Here is a 21,825-nt window from a genome sequence, read left to right as displayed (position 1 = left end):
ACAAATTTACAAGAGGGGCGGGCAGTTTCAAAGCCACTAAGATTAACACCAAAACAGAAACAAGGAGGGTGGGTGGGAAAACTAACTGAACAGCGTCAAAACTTCCAGTTCAGTTAATAAATCATGCAACAGTTAAATCAATTTAAATACTGTATTTGAAAAAAAGTGCAGATAAAAGGTACTTAAATTCTCTTATACATCCAGTTGAATACAGCTAGATCTTAGGCCAAAGCTGAGGTTTTTAAGCAGAAAATATTTCAAACTGTACCACTTAAATAGGCAAGGAGAGGAATGTGGCTACCCCCACACCTGCAATTACTAACAAATAAAATTCAAGCAAGAACTAACTGAAGAACAGAGTCCTCTCTACCCCCCCCCCCCCATCAGTTGTATTTAACCATCTCACCTTTTTCCCCAGCAATCTCTAGTCAAAGAATATAGAAACTACAACTTTACACAGGGGTAATGCACTGCAGCCACAGTCTGACAAGCAAACACAGGCACACTGTGGAAAACGTTATAAAATCTGGTGTGCCCAAGGTCAGCGTATGTGGCTATGAAATTAAAAAAGTTTAACCACCTAGCTCTCCAACTTCAAAGCCAGATCAGAAAACAGAATGAGACTGGGGGGGGCTTCACCAATGCAAAGCGCAAGTATACGATTCATTTAAAACAAAGTGGGGAATTGCCCATATACTTGGTGGAAAGCAACAGATAGTGTCAACGTACCTCAGAATCTAAGCAGGGGAAACACAAAAGGTGGTGGCAACTTCACAGGTAGACAACAGGCATACCATGCAGAGAGGTACAGCAAGTCTTACTATAGGAAGCTAAATTAGATTCCACTTCCTTCAATGGAATGGAGTTATCAGGGAGATTACAGGGTCACCTCTCAGACTATGGATAGGTTTGTGTGGGGGTGGAGAGCAGCATTGGTTAAACAGCAACATTGCTATGTGTGTGACAACTCAGCCTTAAAGAGGTGGTGGTGTGCTAACTTGGAAAGGGCCCATTTCACTAGGACAGCAAATGCATTTAAAAGCCAAATTAAAAAAAAAAAAAAAAAATTAAAAAAGTCTCTGAATTTTTTGTAATCTTCCTTACACAGCTAAGTCAGTATTACACAGCTAAGTCAGTATTTCAGAGTCCCTCCTATCACAATCTGACACTATCCACATTCCTATGGGGGCAGTCTTAGTCTTGCAAGCAGTGGGTGACACCCAATACCAAGAACATGCATGAAGCCCTCAGGCAAAAACTTTACCAGTCACAGTAACATTCATGTTGCGACACGAGAGGAAGTTCTACATTTACCAATTAAGGCAGTATGCTAGCAGTGAAATCATGTGCAATAGAATGGCATTCTTAACCATGTTTTTTTCTCCAGTGTAGCTTTTCAGAAAACCCCAACTCCCTCCCTTTAGGTAGTATGAAATTAAGTTCAGGATGTGTGCGTTCTAATTTTTTGCACTCTAATGTTGAAACTTCAATTCCTTGCTTTTATTTCACCTGTCACCTAAAAGCTTCAAACGACTGCTACAGTAGCCTTAGCTACATGGCTGGATTACTGTAGTTTAAATTTTGGCGATGGAAGGAGGGTCCATGGGTCACAGGACAATGAGTATGCACAGACAACCAAGTTGCTGCTTTTAGAAAGCAGGCAAAACCCAGTAGTTTCTGAAGCACCATAAAAATGAGACATGAACTTGTAGAATAGGCCTCGTCTCTGCATTGAGCAGTTTTGTTGACAGCATAACAAAAGGCAATCACCTTAGACAACCATCTGGAAACTGACAATCTGCCCTTTCCCTTTACCTTAAGAAAGGAGCTGAAAATCTGAAGAGATTTAGTTCTGTCAAGAAAGTTTCCAGGTTGTCTGTGCACATCCAAGCACAGAATATTCTCCCACCCTCATTTTTTAATTTCAGAAATTAAAATACTCTGGCTTAATATAAAACAGATACCAGGTCAAAAATGGAAACTACCTGGGAGCCCACCAGAGATAAATTCTCAGAGAAACCCTGTCTCGGGAAGAATAGGCTGACTTGCATCAAGATCTTGCAACTCTGCTAATCTCAAGCTCCTTTTCATCATTTATATAATTTTCTAGTAGCACACTTTCTTGCCCTAGTTAGTACCTGCTGCACAAGCTTAGTAAACCAACTGAAGTTAAATGGGGTCAGTGTATCAAATACCCCTGACCTTGTAAGAGTAGGACATTGAGATGAAGCTTGTGGTAACCACCTCTGACCATTCAGAAAGAGGGACCATTCAGAAAGTGGGAGAACCGCATCTGTCAGAAAGGGTCACCACAATGACCTTGGGGAGGGGTTCCTTCAGAAGTAACCTAGATATCAAGGAAAAAGCATACAAAAAAAAAAAACATTCCCACCCAAGGAAAAGGGCAGAAAGTCTTCCAGGCCTTCCTGCATGGGGTCCTAAAGTAGACTTGCGCCAGCTGATTGTACAGAGAGGAGGGTAAACCGGCCCACTCAAAAACCTCCCCACAGATACCATCAGGAAACCTTCCAAGATTCAATCCATTTGAGATTGAGTCTCATTGACCACCACACACCTGCTCTGACAGAATTGGAGAGCAAGGCTCTAAAGCTATACCCCAAACTAACATGATTAAATAGAGGGATTATTACCTGCCCCCCCCCCCCACTAAGGCTGTGGTATTCTCTACAACACCTAGGGACCAGAGAGTTTAGTACCTTTATCAGGGAAAGCAGCTCTTACATTTACAAGCTGGAGTCCATTCTTGGTGTTCCATACATATTGCACTCTCCTGTGACTGCCCAAGCAAAGTCCAACATGTCCATGGCGACTGCTTTAGCACACGGAAAAGGGGAGACTGACTTATACTCGCCATCTCCACAAGTAATAGATCTCAAACTCCAGCAGTGGGATTAAGAGTAATTTAGTGTTGGGACCAAAGAGACTTCGGATACCATTTTATCTTATGTGGAGTCTTGTCAGGGATATAAAGAGAACCACAGATGCCACCAGACCCCAAATCCTGATACATTCTCTTGCAATAATCGAATCAGAGTGAAAACAAAATAAATAAATAAAAAAACACTTTCCTTCCCCGGAGAGAAAAAGGTGTGAAGATATTTGGACTGAGGTGTCAAGCTGAAACCCCAGTGGTACAATCCTATGAAGGAGGAAACTTGACTGTTCTCTTGGACGACATCTCTCTTAGACAAGCTGGTGTTCCAAGAAAGATTTCCCAACACACACTGCAAAGACAAGAAAATCATCCAACTAAGGAAAAATGTTGATACCCTACAGCCTGCAATGAGCTACAACTGGAGCTACACACAGATTACCTTATATGCAATGGATAATCAAAAAGGGTAAGGCAGACAACATCCTTGAATAAGAACTTGTTTCTCATCTGGGAAAGAGGAATTATCACGTCTGTGTCACTGTTAGACAGAGGCACAGTATACTAACCTCAAAAAAGGGCATAGCAAAATTAATTTAAAATGGGTGGCGAAAGTCAAACACACTCTGGCTAGGCTTATAAATGCCCTAGGGCAGATAGCCTAGTATGAACCTAGTTTCATCATTCCCTGGGACAGCACATGATGGACAGGTGAAAGGCAGTCTGGCGGATGAGGAATTACTGCCTGGAAAGGGAGGAAAAAAAAAAAAAAAAAAAAAAACTCCCACACTGCCAATTGTAACCTTTATGACAAATGCACAGAATCCACTAGTTTAAAACTGCTGCGAAAGAGACAAGTGGAGATTCAGACTTTCTGGAACAGAAAGGGGCTGCCAGGGTAAGAAAACAAACAAAGTCTCTTGAACAGCTATTCTGACTAAGACAGACTGGTTTTCAAAGACTTGTAGGCAAGTACTAGGCTAGCTGTCCTTGGACCATTTTAAAGCTACCCAATTTTGTAGAGTGAAATCAAGCCTTTTACCTTGTCTACGAGGTAGACATCTTAACCACTGTGCCAGATCCAAACTGGTTTTGGGGTAAGTATTCTGAAACCCCCTTGCCACTTAAGCACTGGTTTACCTACATTTTCCAGTAAATCAGCACCCTTCATTCAACCAGTTCTGCCTTTTAACACAATCAACATGCATGGTGGAACACAAGTAAGCCAATACATTCTATGTGCAGTCAAGGCAGCACCCCCAACCAGCTCTCCCCCCACCAAGACCAATTAGTCTGACTAGTTCTTTGCATAGCTGAGAGAGAGACACTGATCAGAGAAACTGATGACACTGGAAACCGCCACACACTGTATCCAACCCAGTTCAGTTTTGTCAAGGGAAGAGAACACCTAATCAGGGAGACTTGAAGGCCGCCAAGGAAATGGACAAGAGCAAGACTGGGCATACTGCCTATCCTGACCTGGTGCAGGCATTGATATAAAACACCCTAACTGGGAATTGTATCCCACAACACCCCCACCTAGTTTCATACCAATACCAGCTGGCACCCAGCTAGGGCACAGGAAGTAAGGATAGAGGAGTCCACCACAGACTGGTTCCTACAGAGTCCCACAGAACTCTACAGTGGGCCCCCTCTACCATCTACTCCTCATACGTCAAGGACAATATCAATGCCCACTGGCTGATCAAGATGATTACAAAGGGGGAGTAATCAACCCCCCCCCCCACACACAAAATATCCAACAGGAAAGGCAAACACAAATAACCAGTGCAACAGACACCATTACCACCCTTTGAGAAGTCTGCTACCACAAAAAACTGATATGGGTAGACCCAGTAGTCAGGGATTTGGGGATGTATGTAGACAATAACCTGGCTTTTCAGTAAGTGTCTAAAACGAGAAGGATTTCCTTACTATGTTGCTCAGCTAACAAACAAGGGTGCACAACAACAGGTCCAACAGATTAGGATGCTCCCCTTCATAATGTACCCATTTAGGCACATGCAACAACTGAAGTGTCCACAGAGGGTCCTCACAAAGAATACATGGCGTTAACTTTTGATCACCAATATATAACCAATCTCTTATTGATGGGAAGGGTGATTCATGCCTGGTATACAAGGCATGTCATACCACCACTCTGATGGACCGCTTGCACAGAGTATTTTTCAACTGGGTTATTAAAATTAGAGACAAAGTTGATCAATGTTTGGGTTATTAAAATTAGACACAAAAAGTTGATCAATTTTGGTACATTTCCTAAGGGTTTTGAATCAGTTCAATATTAATTTTCATTGATAAGTTTTATATAAAACACATTTAGTACAATATTAAGTTGTGATTATGCATTTCACATTACTGGAAATGTCAGTTATAAATATATGTACTAGTGTCGACATTTTACACTGTTGGGGTATGCATCGAGAAATGAATATTTATCAATTTTATTAACAAAGTAATGTTGAATACATACAGCAAATATTTTTCTATGCATCAGCAATGAAGTCACAATGAGATATGGATTGGACATGTTATGAAGTTTTCTACATCTTTTTCACATATTTTACATATCTTTGGGTGTTAAATTTATTAACTGCATGTATTTATTGTGTTTTTGGTGTTAGACTTGCTTCTGAGGGTTAATGTGTAGTCTTTAGTAGTTTGCACAATGGCAGTTGTAATTGAATAATTAGCATATACAATTGCCTCACTTGGTGTAAAAATTATTCCAGTGAAGGCTTTTGAGCAGAGGTACTAAGAAGCACCATTAAAGGGCTTTAGACACCACTTTTGCGAGCAGTTCTGTTCTTTTTCAGCTTGGAGTTTAGTTTTGTGTGTTTGACCTATTCAAGCATAACCTGGTTCAGTGAATGGGAAATCAGAAATGCATCCCTGATTTACCACCATGTCTCATGGAGACAGCAGTCAGCTTAACATATATATCCAAAACTTGTAAAGCGCTGCAAGAAGGCATTAAAAACTGCATGTGTTCTTTACATGGAATTAGATTAATCAAAGTTCAGAGAGGCTGTCCATTTTATAAAAATGAAGACTTTGGTAGAAAATTTAAAGGTGGGTGACCCAAATAGGACAGTACACCCCACCAGCTTTTTAAAAATCACTCCCTGGTCATTAGTCCCTGCCCCAATAGTTTCAAACATCACTTCCAGCAAACTGAACCTGACAAAACTGAGGAAGAATTTAAACTCAAAACATAGAAAAGTTCTTAATGGTTCTACAAAAACACACAAAGTACAGGATTAAAAAAAAAAAAAAAAAGCCAGTGCCAATTCAAATTGTCAACTACCAAATCATGAAAACTGCCTTTGCCAAGATAAAAATCTAGCCTCAAAGGAATGAAAGAAAAAAAACATACAATCTTCATCTCATCTCCAACTATATAAATGTGCAAATATGTGTATGCACACACTATAGGGACAGGGCTCATGAGGCAGTCTGCACAGGACATTTGTACCCGGTATTCTTTTAGTGAGAAAGATCTGAACATTCCACCTGTTGGATATGCCTGGTTAGGTACACACCAAAGGGGGCCCATTGTACTCAATGACGGGTCCGATTAATGCCAAATACATTGGAGAACTGTCGCATCTCCCCCATTCATAAAGGCACAAGGCCTGTCTGAAGGCTACAGTTAAAAATAGCAATTCCAGAGGCACTGACAGGTCATGATTCATGCTATTTAGAAGGCATCTTGGAATACTGTCTGGGCCCATTGATGCAGCGTTCTTGTTCTTAAGACAGCATTAAGGACCCGTTCCCTAGTGATGGTAGGGGAAGTTACTTATATTTCCTGAGGAAAGGTTGAGGGGCAGAGGAATAAAGTTCAAGCCACTGACGCTAAGCTGTCATATAAAGCTACACTCTTTCCCTCACCCCAGGGGCCAAATCTTAAATCCTGAAGTGAGATTCCTGTCCCAGAGACTTCCCATACTCTGGAACAAACTACCCATCTACATCAAAGCTCCCCACTAGCACCCTTAAAGAAAAATCTTGATTGGATGGGCGATAGGAAATTCGCCCTGGGGATCACTTTGGTGGCTCTGCTCAACAGCAGCACAGGAAAATGTTCTTGGGTAACAAAAGCCAGGGTACCTTTTTAGCAAGGCTTATATAGGCCATAGGGCCAATAGCCTAGTATTTACTTATGAACTAAGAGTAAACCTGATGCATTAAACTTCACCCGAGGCTCCCACGTTTCACTTTCAAAAATGCAGATTATTCTCTTCACCCCCCAAATTTCAACCTTTTTGCAAGAACTGTACATTTACAGTGCAAAAAAGTTTCTGCAATGAAAAGCCTGATATTGCACCAAGGCTTCTCTAACATGACAGCATTTCTCACATTCATCTTAAATGCACAGGACTGATCTGCCAAGACAGACTAGACTACGGTAATCTCTCAAATGTGCTTAGGGCATTACAGGTTCACAGGTAGGTACTAAGCTATTGGTCCAAGGGCCTAAGTAAGCATAGCCAACAAGGTTCCCTGGCTTACGCCACCCAAGAAAGTTAATTTCCCATGCAACTGTCAAGAAGAACCACAGAAGTGATCCCTGGGGTGTACTTCCTATTTCCATCCACTCAAGATTTTTCTTGAAGAGTCCTAATGAGGAACTTTGCTTGACAGATTGAGGTAGCTTGTAAGGAAGTCTCTCGGACAGGAATTATCCCCCAAGCATGTCCTGTTTGTGGTGACAAGGTTTAGGTCCTAACGTGTGTAGCTCAGAGGGATTGGGATTTCTTTAGGTGTAGCATGTTCCAACAGCTCTAGGTTTAACATAGCTTTATATGGTAGGCAGAGATCTCCTCGAAGTAGGCGATATGAAAGAGTAAAGCTGGAGTTTTTTTTTTTTGAGACAGTCAGTGTAGGGCACTTGAGGCCACCAATCCTTTATGAGGTACTTGTGGCCTTTCCAGCTTCTGCAGATGTCTTGTGAGGTACATTCCAAAAGGGACATTGTACTCTATAATAGGTCTAATGATAGGTCTAATGAGTGCCAAGTAGAGGGGAACAAGGACCTACTTTTTTTGTTGATAACCCTTTTGCAATGGAGGTGTGCCACACAAGTACTTCCCGACTCCTGTGGGGATGTGAACCAAGGAGAGTCTGTTCACCTGGGTTCCAGAGTCTCTTATCACACATTCAGCGTTGCACTGCCATTTATGTGGTAGTTCACAAGTACAGAGTTTTTACCAAAGGGGGTGATCATGCACCTTTTGGCACTGAGCTTGAGGCCATGCCTCTGACATCAGGCATCTGTCTCAGTGAGGCCCTTCTGTAGGATGTCCACATCATTTGGGGACTCTGCTATGGCTCCTATGACTTCGTTAGCCAGAGGCCTTCTGTTAGCCTGTACTTCAGAAAAGTAGATAAACAGGAGAGGTCCCAGGACTGAAACCCTGTGGTACTCCACTTGCCACTGGTTTGAAGTCAGATTTGGAGTCTGTAACTTTTACAGTGTGGGTTCTGTCAGTGAGCCAGTTGACGATCCATCTTGTGACGTAGGGATTTATACCCAGTTTAGGGAGTTATCTTCAATTCCAGAATGAGGAATAGTGTTGAAAGCCTTGGTGAGGTCAAGATAGGCTGCGAGAACCACCTTACCCTCATCTACAGCTTTGGTGACTGCCTGAAAGAAGACGATCAGGTTCAGAAAGCATGATCTACCCTCACAAACCCGAACTGGGTGGGGTCCAGAGTTTGGAGGTTACCAATGTCTTTGTTGGAGATTCACAATACGTTCCATGGCCTTGCAGACCAGGCTCGTCAGGCTAACAGGGCAATAGTTCCCAGGATCAGTGGTGGCTCCCTCTTTGTGAAGTGGGATAACAGTTGATGTGCACTGTTCAGTGGGCACAAAGTCTCGACGTGAGACTGAACATGGTGCTTAAGTTAGTGTAAAACGCAGCCTGGGATGTTGTCCGGTCCCATGGATGCTGTGGCTTTAGAAACAGCAGCTTTTACCTGCATAGATTACAGGGACTCTGCATTCTTCCTGTATAGATATGGGCCCTTTAGGGGGTGAGAAGGGGGTAAAGTTAGCACTGAACCTACCTGCCAGGATGTCGGCAATATCAGTTGGTTTTCTAATTTTCGTACCGTTGTGCTGCAACTCAAATCTGATCTGGGTGTTGCCATAGAGATTGACATAAATCGATAGAATGCTTTGTGGCTGCCCTTAGAATCAGTGGTGATTTTGTTTTTGTAGCTACCTTTGGAGGATCTTACAAGGGATCTCAGCTTCTTACCGAGGCTGACCAGGGAGCTCCTCCACCCATGGGATTTTACTCTTTTGCAACAGTTTTTTTCTTTCTGTTGTAGAGTTTATGGGAGGGGACCACCAGAATGGGATAGCACAATCCATGCACTTCTTTAAGTGCTTACAGAGTGCATTTGTGTAGGATTCTGTCATAACTGTATGGTCACATCTGCATGGGTGTCATGAAATTTACCACTTCTGTCTTAAGAAGCATAAAGTTGGCTTTGGAGAAATTGACTGTTTCTTCCTTAATGGTGGATGGGGGTGGGATGCAAATATGTAAGGTGATTAGCTTATGGTTGGATCTAACAGAGGAGTTTACTTCAGGTGCGTTAACACCGGTCACTCATGTTGGTAATGACTAGGTCTAGGATATTGTTGCCCCTGGTGGGGGTGTGGATAAATTGATCCAGGGCTTTGGAATTTATGAATTCCAGAAAGTTTTGAGCGAAGGAATTGGTACATGAATAGTTTTCCCAGTTAATGGTGGGGTAGTTGAAATAACCCATTATTAAGGTTTGGTTGAACCCTAATATTTTCCAGTACATATATATGGGGCATGGTGGGCGATCATTGGATTGCAGTTTTGTCCAGTTAATTGCACTCTGATCAACAGATGCATTTTGCTGTGCTATTAGCCTGGAGGTGTGGATATCCTTAATGAATATTGACACCTCTGCCTTTGCTTTTCTGGTCCAGGTTAGATGGCCAAAGTGTGGTACGAGTTATAGCCTGGTAATGCAGGAGTGCTCCCTAGAGCACTGAGCCAGGTCTCAGTCATTGAGGTTCTCCATTTTAAGGAGCGCATCGAGGGAGCGCATTTTGAGATTTAGACTTCTAGCATTGATTTTTGCTTGCCTATTCCTGTTACGGTGATGAATTTGTCATTTGAGCCTTACCTAAAAAAGGCACTATAGAGGTGGCAAGAGCCTTAGCCAATATCCAGAATCCCAGGGGCGACATGTGCAGAACATCTCTGGCAAAGCACCGTGGTCCTTCGACCATGTCGTCCCAGGCAGACGAATACTGGATCCCCTTAGAACGACACCAGAAGCTGTCAACTGCTGAAGTCATTTTACTGCAGTATCATTCTGGGTGACGGCAGGATGCTACTCAGGGCTAGGGTCATACCTGCCTGGGGTATGAGATCGGACAGCGCTTGCACATCTCATGTAGTCCAGGGAGGTACATCTCAAGTCATTCACACCAACATGGACATCGAGAGTCATATTTGTACTTGGAGTGACATTAAGTGCATGGGTTATGTGGCAAATCCTGGTACTCAGGCAGCCGACAGTAACCTTGTTTAGGCTGGTGAGTGGGACATCAGTGTGCGTGGGTTATGTGGCAAATCCTGGTAACCAACAGGCAGCAGACAGTAACCTTGTTTAGGCTGGTGAGTGGGACATCAGTGTGCCTGACTATAGAGAGTCACCTATGACTAGTGTTTGGTACATTGGTTTGTCTTATAGGCTGTGATTTATTGGCACAATGAGTCTGTGGGCCATGTGTCATTTGGGTTGTGTTGAGGGAGTGGAGGTTGCTTGCGTTTCTGCTTTGGAGGTCTCCTGTTGCTCGAGCAGATTTATTAAGAGCCTCTGCGAATGTTTGTGTGAATTTTGGTGGCGTAGGTTTAGTGGGACTGTGATGAGTGTGATGCAGTGCAAGTGTTTACCTTGTTCTCTTGACTGTCAAGTTCAGTCTTAGTTGGCTAGGTTAAATGCATCTCTCAGGTTGTGCTGTTGGGTGGTAGGAGGAGAGGGTTGTCTGTGTACATGAGGCAACTGCTGTATTGCCTCAAGGATGTCCACAATCATTAGACAGGAGGAACACTGGGAGCTAACCTTTGGTTAAAAAATAGCTTTTCCCCCCATCACGTCACCCCCATTCCTTCACTGATAGAAAAGTTGGTCCAAACTTGCTGGCAGTACAGTAAGTGAAGGAACACATGGCCATGACAATTCTGTGGTATGCAGACTGCAAAACATTAAATGTTGAGTAATGTCTACATCCCCCAAATATGAACAAATTCTTATTGCACTACGTTACACCTTACTCTTCACACACTGTCTTCTTTACTTTTATTTCTCTCACTAGCTCTCTCTAAATATGCTATAAACCATGTTCTCACTTCATATTCCAATTCCTATTTGCATCATACTAATTAAGTGTACCAAAATATAAATATTACCATATAAATATCTATTCTTAATATTTGTGTTCCTGATAAATGTATATAATAAAATGCAGAGATCCCTTGTATTTTTAAGCTGTAGCACTATCGTTCTTAAAGTTCTTGTAACACCCTGGAGCTTCCCCCCCCAGGCCTCTGGTAAAACTGGCTCCTACCCAGTCGGACTTTCCCCAGCAAACACCCAGACAAGTGTCTTCATGCACCACATTTTACAACTTAGTTATGCAAACAGCTTTTACACCCTAATTCTCTTGCACAAATTAGTAGTTATTCTTTGCACTACATCGCAAACTGAAAAATACTACTGCTTGGAAGACTGTTGAATTAAACTTTTAGACGTTACAAGCACCGTTCATTTCCTCTATGCAACAAAACATTCCACACTATCACCACTGCCAGTCTTCAAAAGGTAACAAGTCTGTTACAGACAGTCAAAAAAAAAAAAAAAAAGGGACAGGGCCCCAAAATTACAAATACTGTACTAAATTACCTCAAACTGAAAAACCTAGCCAACAAATCAGCAAGCAATTTCTGAAGTTAAACTGCAATGTACCAAATTTCCTATAAAAATCACAGGCCAAAATTAAGAGCTGAAATTAGAGGAACCCCATGGGAGGGGCAGTTAATACTCAAACCCAGTAAACACCGGCGAAATTGAAATGCATTAACCCACCTCCGAGTTCGCACAGAAATGGGCGTACCCGCCGTGATTGCCATGTCGGAGGGCGGGTAACAACTACAATGTACCGTGATTGACACGCAACATACTAAACACCTATGGGGGGGGGGGGCAGGCTAGTTGTCACCCCAACTTGACCTGGCCCATTTTTTGGGCACAATCCCAGTCATGCTGGGATTAAAGACACCAAAGCTCCAACATAGTTCTACAAATTGCCTATTCAACAGACCAAGTTGTTTCACATTTATAGTGCTAGCAAGTGTAACTAACAAGTGGGTTATCACGTGTCTCAGAGTTTTAACCTATATCATTTAAGTGCGGGCGATCATGCTAGCCAACAACTGCAAACTGGTAAACGCAGTCCGCTCAGAGATAGTACGTACATACCCAACGTACTAAAGACTTTAAAAAACTACGGCAAAGCAGTGTTCTGCAAAAAAAAAAAGAGCTGCTGCTATCTTGTATGCCAGGGGCCAATCGTTTTCAGAAGGAGCCAGTCGTAAGAGACTTATGTAGAATCTCCTCCATTACAGCATTTCTGTTTCCACCATACAGGCAACAAATGTTTACATTTAGTCCAGCTGACTTCAAATGCAATACCGTCAAGATTCAAAGAAGTAATCTTACCAATACACTCTTACATTTAGCTATGCAAAGTCACGCACATCTCAACCAGGAAGTTGAGAAAAAAAAAGCTTAAAATCATTCAATTACCCTTACAGGAGCATGCACAACCACCCAGTCTCCGCAGCCTTTGCCTGCTCAGAAATTACCCAGTTTTGTTCAACAGAAACACCCACACCGTTTCTTTGCAAAAAGCTCTCCAAAACACCGGTACTAGGGACCCACATTACCAACAAAACACGCCGCGGGCAACAAACAACCCATATGTTTTGAGCATACCCATCAACAGTCTAGATTTTCGCCTCATATTTAGACCGTTTTTAAAAAAAAAAAAAAAATTCTATGGAGTCAGAAAACTACATGCATTTGAATTTTAGACTTATCCTTTAGGAGTACACGACAAATCATGTCTGGCAATTGTTTACAGATTCAGAATATCTTCATATGTTTGTGCTTTAGTCCTATTATTTTAGACTTTGATCAGATTTCTTGCGTTAAGAAATGTTTAAGGTAAACTGCACTGGAAAGTAAAGATGGGATTTTCGTTTAATTAAATTATGCGGGGGGTGCAAGCCGTGTTTTACATACCGTTGTTAAAAACGGAAGCGACCAAAAAAAAGCGTAACTATCACGAGATTCCAAATATCACCAGGTAGTATGCGAGGCATGGTAGATATATCAAACGTTGAAATTTGGCCGCAGCTGTCCTTGCACAACAGCACTGGAAGACACGAGGACAATGGGGAAACAGAAGTTATACGATTCAACATACTCTGCAGAAACCGTACTTACATTTCCAATACAAAACACCTTTAGAATACCCCCCCCCCCACAAAAAAAAAATCATACCATGAAAGATACAGCAAGTCAAGCACAGTGAATGATAATCTTCGGCTGCAACTGCTTCAGTTTCTTAGTGTCGGTGCTTAGATTTCTACACAGTCTCAGAACTATGAAGAACGTGGATAACTTACGTCTGCACACGTGCTATATTGTGAACCTGAACTACTCACATTTGAACGACTTACATGGCAAAGTATAATAGTTCAAACTAAAATGTTTAGTTAATCCGTTCACAAACAACTCCAATAGTATCAATAAATAATCGCAGCCATAAGTTTTTATAACCTTCTCTGAAAATAAGACTACCTCATCACGCAAGGAAACAAGCGCACGATTTCCAGTCGCCAAATAACAGCTTCTACATCCATTTTTACATTACCGTAATACAAAAAAAGGGTTAAAGTGGAAGTAAGGCGGGCAATGGCAGTGGCCTGGCAAGCTCTCCTAGCTAAGGGATAAAGAATATAAAATATCTAGGTCAACTACTAACCAACTCAAAATAACTAAAAGTAGCACCTAGGAAAAACGTGCAAACCCATGAATGCTACAACTTACAGTAAAAGTTTTAAAATAAAACACTACAGAATCTGCAAAGATGTACTGCTATAGCACCTCTCTAATGATTCAGACGCACGGAAGCCAATACGAACTTTTTACCCAACTAGATGAGCCACATTAAGAGTCCTACTTAAGGGCAATAAGAAAAGGGAGTACGAAGGCCTACAGAATTAAGCAATCATAACAGACAAAATCGCGATCAACCAAAGCAATAAATAAATATACCTGTCGAGCTCTTTGAAGAGCATCTTTAAAAGCATCATTTACTCCTCCAGCAGATCCAGAAGGCGGAGGAGGAACAGCGGTAAAATCAGCCATAGTTTCTTCTTCCTCGCTGCCTCTATTTTAGTACTCCAAGAAAGAGAAAATGGCCGCTCGTCGCACTAGTTTACTATGCAATACGCATGGCCCCCCAAACCACAAATCTCGCGAAATCACGCCGTCAGTAAATCAAAGTCGTAAGTGTGAAGTTACTGGGTATACATACAAAAACTGACAAGCACAAATGAGCTGTCAAGAAATAATTTATAAAAGCACAAGTATCGCAATAATGATAACAAATATAAAATCCACGTCTATTCGGAATACAGGGTTGTTAACCAATCAAAAGGTTTCATAGGGCTCCTGTCAACCAGCAGAACTCTGCACCTTTACTGCTTTACAACTGACTCCAAACACGTGGGGGAATATGTGCGGCGGACGTAATGGACCGTCGGACTGCCGGTAGTGATGTTGCACGTATGCAGGGATACTCAGTGGAACCGTTTTAGTTATCTTGTTAATTGGGGTTATAATATATTTTACATTATTTTAGTGTTGTTTTATATTCTTTTAAGTTGTAGTTAAGTGGAAATGAGACATTATTGCTCTTTGCATTTTGCTTATGCTTAAGAATTTGGATGACAGTTAAATTTAACTCTATAGTTCTGGGTTTGCATCGGATTAGTATTTGTAAGTCACCGTTGGACATGATTGTCTGTTAAAAACGTGGAAGACACTTGTCCGGTAAATGCATTATTTATAAGTAGTTGTGAACAGTGTATACATTGTACCAAGAAACAAGCTATATAAAAATGCAGCAAACCATTAACACGTAAATATTTTGTTTCAGTCTGTGGTATTTACAGTGTTGCATTGCAATCGGATGTGTGCAAGAGCTTTTGAATGGCGTTTGCATGTTTTTTTTTTTCCTTTCAGTTTGTTGAATAGGTAGAACGCTTATCCGTCTTTTTTTAATTTGTTAACGGGGTAGGTGGGGTAGTCCTAGGATTCTTTTCAGCCACGACCCAATAGTGCGCATAATGACACGCTTGCAGTATTAAGTAGCAGGTAAATACTACACTAAAAAAATGCATTAATACGAAGTATGTAGTTAACATACCTCTCAACTGTCCATGATTTGACTCAGAATTTCTTCTGTCTCTCGTAATCCCTTTTAAGACAGGTAATTTTGGGAGAAAGGGAGGTGGATAGCACTTAAGTGATGACTAATGACATTTATAGATTTATTTTGCATCATCAAATACATCCGTTTTTGTCAACTTCTCAAGTTAATAACAGTAATATAGTTTTAAAAAAGTGTCTGATTATTTTTGGATTTATCTCTGATTCTGGAGGCAAGCGGTTGAAAACTGTCATAGTTAATCGTATACAATTAGGATGAACACACGTTTAAGATGATTTGGGTTTACAAAACTAGAAGTAGTACGTTCATAAAACATTTAGGATATTGCAAGGATTGAACCTGTCCTACAAGGAAACAATATGAAACACATGCTGGAAACAGGAACAAGTCTGCTGTACAATACAGGAAGGTATGGTGAGAGATTTTTAGACTGTGTGGTTGGAGGTACGTTTGGATGTAGTTGTCTATCTCTTACATTTTGAAGAAGTATGAAATTTATGGCATGAATATTTGGAGTCTGGAGATAAGTAGGAAGAAGAGGTAATTACTGACGTGATAAATAGGCAGAAGAGGTATGTGGATAAATAGAAAGTCTGTTAAACAATTTTTTGTACTGTTAAATGCAGTACTAATATTTTGATTCATTTCTAGTGATTTAGTCATTATATATATATATATATATATATATATATATATATATATATATATATATATATAGTGAGGTAAACAAGGATAAGGGGAAATATTTTGATTCTTTAGCCCACATGTCTGAAATATTGAGACATATATTTAGCTTGAATAAGTGTTGTTTAAGTCCACTACATATAGGGAAAAACAAGTCTAAAGATAACTGGATTTAGAATTGCAGTGTATGTTGAGATAAGTGGAGACATGGGAATGATTATGATATTGTAGTCTACATATCTAAAATGGTGACACTCCCTTAGATTTAATAAGTATGTTTTTATTTATGTATTTTATTTATTTGTTAGAATAAGATTTGTTATAAAAATAAAGTAATTTCACTTCTCATTTTCTTAGGTAGATTGTTGAAAACAGCCCTTCTATAAACCAGTCTCTGAACAGTGAAACGATGTGTTTCATGATGATCAAGAGGTGGGGGGTGATTTGAGAGACGTTTGAGAGAGGGTTAGTATCTAAAGTTAGACCAGTGTCAAATGTGAAGCATGAAAGTAAAAAAAAAAAGAGGCTATAGAAATAGCCATTGGTGTTCTTTAGAGTGAACAGTAATGTCTACTGAAATTAAAAGTAACAGAATTACACATTTTTGTTTATGTGGTCTGCAAAAGTTTGATATTTGTGACAAATTTATAGCAGTAAGGGGAAGACCATACCCTAATGTTGGGAAAATAATGTCCTTTGGCTAATACTGACATTGAGCAATGATTAGGAACTGAAGTGTGTTGTTTGTTGAGATAATGTTTTCTTTACTATGTATTAAGTATGGTGAGAAAAGCTTAGAGCAGGATGTAGGTGAAACCCAATGAGTCAGTAGGATGTGTCTTGTTAGATATTTTGTTCATTTGTGCCAAAAATGTCTGCAGTGTTTTTGTCTTTACTGTTTTGAGTGACACAAAAGAAAAACATAACTGCAGATTTTGAAAGGTTAAGCTGTACTTTGATATAGATGTAGTGGTCATGGACAGATTGTGGAGAGTTAGTTCCACTTATTTGATTGTAGGCACTGAGTGAAAACGAAACAGGCCATCAACTTAGAGCACCAGGGATTTGTGAGATACTGTGTGGTGATATGAAGAGGGACTAGTACTAGGTCCAGTACATCTTCCACAGGGACACTTGTTGAGAAAGTTCTGAAGGAGGGGAGTTGATATTTCATGTAATAATTGTCTGGTATGAGAGATAGTTGGTGTACAAATACTGCATCTATGAGAAAAAATATCAAGTGAGGAAAGAAAAAAACAAGCATTTAAATGACAAAGAAAACTATGGCAGTTGGGTTAGTACAGTTTATTTTATTTTATTTTTTTTGTAACTCTCAAGGATTGCGACTGGACACTGGGTATTTAGACTGTCTTAAAGGATAGTGTCCTGCCCTTCTGTTTTATATAATGTTGTTGGGCACAAAATAATTTTATCTTTTCTTCCTTGAATGGGAAGTGTGTGTTACTACATTGGATCCTAATCTGGTCATGCAGTTATTTTCAGAAATGCTGCTGAGACATTTTATTTTTGTAAAGGACACAGCTGCAACCATCTTTTGCTCAGCTTTATCATTAGATTATTATTTCTATAATCTTTCTAATAAGAAGGAGTGTTGCTGCTACAACTGCATTTGATATATGGTTGTCTGTTCCTCTTCAATGATTATGAAATAAGTTTGCAGCATACAAAGTAATGCAAAAGCTAATTTAAAAACTTCATATATTCAAGTATTGGTATGGTGTGTAATATATTTACATAAACATACACACACATATATATATATATATATATATATATATATATATATATATATATATATATATAATGTATACAAGATGCAATATCTATTCTTGTCCTTTGTTCTACAGTCAACATATGAAGTAAAAGCAACATACATGTTCTAATCCATTGATGTTTGTAGATAAGAATGTTTCTGATATAAAATTATTGATTAATATATGTTTATGAAACTTCTATTAGAAGAGACATTTTCTGTTGTTACAATAGATTAAATTATGTGTCAGCGTGTGACCCTTTATTCCAGTTTACTGTGACCCTTTCATGCTAATTTTATCCTAGTAGATTGCTGAGCTGACAGTTCTAAGGGTTGCTGAGATGTCTTATAGCTGGTCTATGTCTGCCTTTTAGAGGAATTCATTCCAATCAATGTAAATGTTCATTTGTATTGATAATTATGCTTGATAAAGAGGTCAATTCTGTATAAGCACTGTCTTATCTTAGATGGTGCCGTTTACCTAGGCATTACACTTTCTTGAACTTTTTGTTCTTTTGTTAATTCCTGTCGTGTTTTCCAACCACTGACATTCATATAACAAAACTGTTCACACATTTTTCTAAAAGAAGATTTTGTAAGCTGGGTCTTAAGTTTGCTTGAGATTCCAATGCTATAACTGTTCTCTCTGAGCAGACATGAGGACTCATATTTGTTGTTTTTATTCAGTGGATATCATCAGTATTCAAGCTTCATTGGCTCGGAGTACTTCATAAATCATACTATCCCTGGGATTCAATAAAGCTTGCATGGATTGTAAGAGTAGTGCAGCCGCTCCTGGATGGAATATGGCTGCCGAGCGATCCAATAAACAAGCCTGGGGACGTGCATGAGCTTGGCAGCACTAATATTGCACAGACACCACTGAATAATACTAATTACCTAATTTGCTGGTGAAAAAACAGGCAAATGAGGCAAATTAGTGATTTAGGAAGCAGGCAGGCAACCATGCAAGAATATTGTTACATGCAGAAATCAAAACGGAGGCATGACAGCTCAAATAAGCACATGTATTGTGATCTTTAGGCATGCCAATGGCCAAATATATGGCCATTGGCACAGAAAAGTGTTTCAGTTTTATAAAAATAAAAGTTTATATTTTTTTGGCCGATCTCGGCCATTTAAGCATAGGGCAGCGGCGCATAAACAAAATCGTGCCAAAAATAAAGTTGAATCGGCAATTTTAAGTGAAGTCTGCATTTTACCATTATAGTCTATGGCATGCAGATCAAAACAATACCAGGGAACAGTGGTTGCTAAGGGGAAAAGCTGTGGTGTAGTGCAGTAACTAGGGATTAAGGCAGTGGGGTATGCTAATGAAGAAATTTACCGAATCACATAAATATTCTAAGTGTCAAACTGCACCTAATCATGTAGGTGCTGTAAGGCAGTGGTGTAAGCAGGAGCAGCAGCAGACATGAAAAGGGTGTGTGTCATGCTTGGTGTAAGCACATTGGAGCTCCACAGCTCCCAGATAAGCTTAGCTAAGCAAGGGTGTGTGTCTGAGGCTATATTGACTTATTCCATGAAATGGAGAGCGTGTTCGCATCCAGGGAGGGCCCTTTCTCAGTTTTTACATTAGCTAAACATGTTTGCGTGGTGTGCACTGGGTCTAAAAGCAAACCAAAAAAAACGGAAATAGCAGGACAGTTTACATTTTGGCACCGGATTTGCGTGGCACTCCTCAGGGCTTAAAAGGGGCGGAAATGGAAAGGGGGAAAAAGGAAAGTAGCAGAATAAAAACAATCAAGTACAAATAGCATAGCTAGTAGGTGGAATGCATCATAGTCCGCCAATCATACAGGCAGCATGTGCAGCACAACAGTATAAACTATAGAAACACCTTATACTGTTTTTTCCCCACAAACTTTGCACCATTGGTGTACACGTGCGTGGAAATTTTAACCAAAAAAATGTTAGGGGCTATCATTGCTTTGATCCATCAGTATGTGCTAGAGGCTGAGGGCAGTGAGGAAGATAATGCTGACAACCACCACAGACTAAGGAGGATGAGAAGAGTGTTTAGACCCAGGGTAATTTAACAGGGGCTACATTATCTGGAGGTAGTAGAGAGCTACAGGGTGGACAGAGACATACTTCAGCAAATCATCAAGCTGTGCCGGACTCCACTCAGAACCAGAGCCAACAGAGGGGAACCCATCCCAGTGTATACCAAGGTATGTGTAGCCTTAAGAATACTAGCTACAGGTACTTTCCAAAGACCTACTGGGGACATCGTGGGGATCTCACAGGCATCCGCTTCCAGGGTACTCCACCAATTCCTGGATGCCATCTTACCACATGCTGGTGAGCACATTTGCTTCCCCAACACCCGTGAGGAGAGGACCAGCAATATGCGTCTCTTCCACCGTTTAGCAGAATACCCCCGGTGGTACTGGGTGCGATAGACTGCATGCACATCCACATCAAAGCACCACCCGGTGAACAGGGTAGGGTCTACGTAAACCGCAAGGGTTTCCCCTTCGTCAACTGCCAAGTCGTGTGCAATGCCCAGGGCATTATCATGAATGTGTGTGCTGGCAGCCCCAGAAGCTATCGCAACTCCCACATCTGGCATTTGCCAGTGGGAATATCCCTTATGGCCATCTGGTGGGGGATGCTGGCTATTCACTGGAGCCGTGGAAGATGACACCCATCAGAAATGCACACACACACCCATACAAAAATGCCATAATGAGGCACATGCACAAACCAGGATCATAATAGAGCGTGTAGGCTGCGCAAATCACGGTTCTGCTGGCTTGACATATCTGTAGAGTGTTGCAGTACTCTCCAGCCACATGTGCACACATGCTTCTAGCATGTTCCATGGTACACAGTATGATCCTGCGGAAACAGCTGCAGCAGGAACAGCACAGGGAAGGGCCACATGGCCCCCCCACTATTGCCGAGGCCCCCACAGGCACAGTGGGACTCAGAAAACGAAGCCATGAGCCTGCTCCTGTAGGCAGATGGAGGCATGCCCAGTATGCCCAGGCCTTGGCAATGCATAGCACTCACACTGACATTGTGGGGACCCAGGAACTGACACCTGTCTGACTCACACACACAGTAAAATGGATGACACACACATCACATTACCTGTAACTTACCATGTATAGGCAGTGTACTATGTGCATCCAACATAGGCGGCCCTTAAGCACCATCCTCACAACTGCCGCAGGCACAAGGTAAGTCAGTCTTCTTAACAATAAATGAATGGATTAGTATGTTTTGGTAGCATATCTATGGTAATGCTGCATGCATGCAATGGAATGGGGTGGCCTACTGGGATAGCAGCAGACAGCTGACAGCTATGTGGGACACCAGGAAATGTTTACACAATACTGGCTCCCCCACACTATGCAGTATCATTTAATGTGACTAATCCCACTGCAGTATATGTGGGGGCCCAACTAAGGGGGGTCATAGGTCACATGCACAGATGTCACTGTGGGGATTCCATACTCGCTCCCAGACTCACACAGCAAGTCCGCCGTAGAAAACCATAAAGGAATGTCTGGCAAAGGCACACAAATGGCGACAATGATGGAATACCACCCCTACAGACTTAGACAGTGATATTACAGCAGGCCTTGCAGTTGCAGTAAGACTCTCGGAAGGGTAAGAAGTCTGAAACTCAATTGTATGGCATTATAATCTAACCTGTGGTCTCTAGTAATATGCCTCTATTCTCCAAGACTGGGTAAATACTATGCTAAATGGAACCAAAATGTAATGCCAATATCAGCACAATCTGTGCAAATGTGTACTGTTCACAGGTGTGCCCCCCACACCCATATTTACATAGAAATGCAGTAACATGTAAGTTTGTAAGGTAATAGCAGCAGA

General features: G+C 41.1%; 2 protein-coding genes across 5 annotated transcripts in view; one reads left to right on the top strand and one right to left on the bottom strand.

Annotated features, from left to right (window-relative positions):
- The window catches only part of FUBP1 (far upstream element binding protein 1), a 1,223,929-nt gene extending 1,209,481 nt beyond the window's left edge, over window positions 1-14,448 (bottom strand). The window contains exon 1 of the mRNA XM_044085874.1: window positions 14,318-14,448. Within this exon, the coding sequence (XP_043941809.1) occupies window positions 14,318-14,410 (93 nt within the window). The 5' untranslated portion in view covers window positions 14,411-14,448. The remainder of the gene's footprint in view (window positions 1-14,317) is intronic.
- A 304-nt stretch (window positions 14,449-14,752) lies between these two features.
- B3GAT3 (beta-1,3-glucuronyltransferase 3) overlaps window positions 14,753-21,825 on the top strand; it is a 585,817-nt gene continuing 578,744 nt past the window's right edge. For 2 of the 4 annotated variants that reach the window (XM_044085877.1, XM_044085876.1), the window contains exon 1: window positions 14,826-15,097. Coding sequence is in view for 1 of the 4 variants with exons in the window: in XM_044085875.1 (XP_043941810.1) it covers window positions 14,797-14,815 (19 nt within the window). In the remaining 3 variants the exon portion in view is untranslated. The other 2 variants (XM_044085878.1, XM_044085875.1) reach the window with 2 other exon arrangements.

Source organism: Protopterus annectens, chromosome 10.part0, assembly GCF_019279795.1.
Source record: "Protopterus annectens isolate FY-2018-M chromosome 10.part0, PAN1.0, whole genome shotgun sequence".
In the NCBI taxonomy this organism is placed as follows: domain Eukaryota; kingdom Metazoa; phylum Chordata; order Ceratodontiformes; family Protopteridae; genus Protopterus; species Protopterus annectens.
This window is presented reverse-complemented; position numbering and strand designations above follow the sequence as displayed.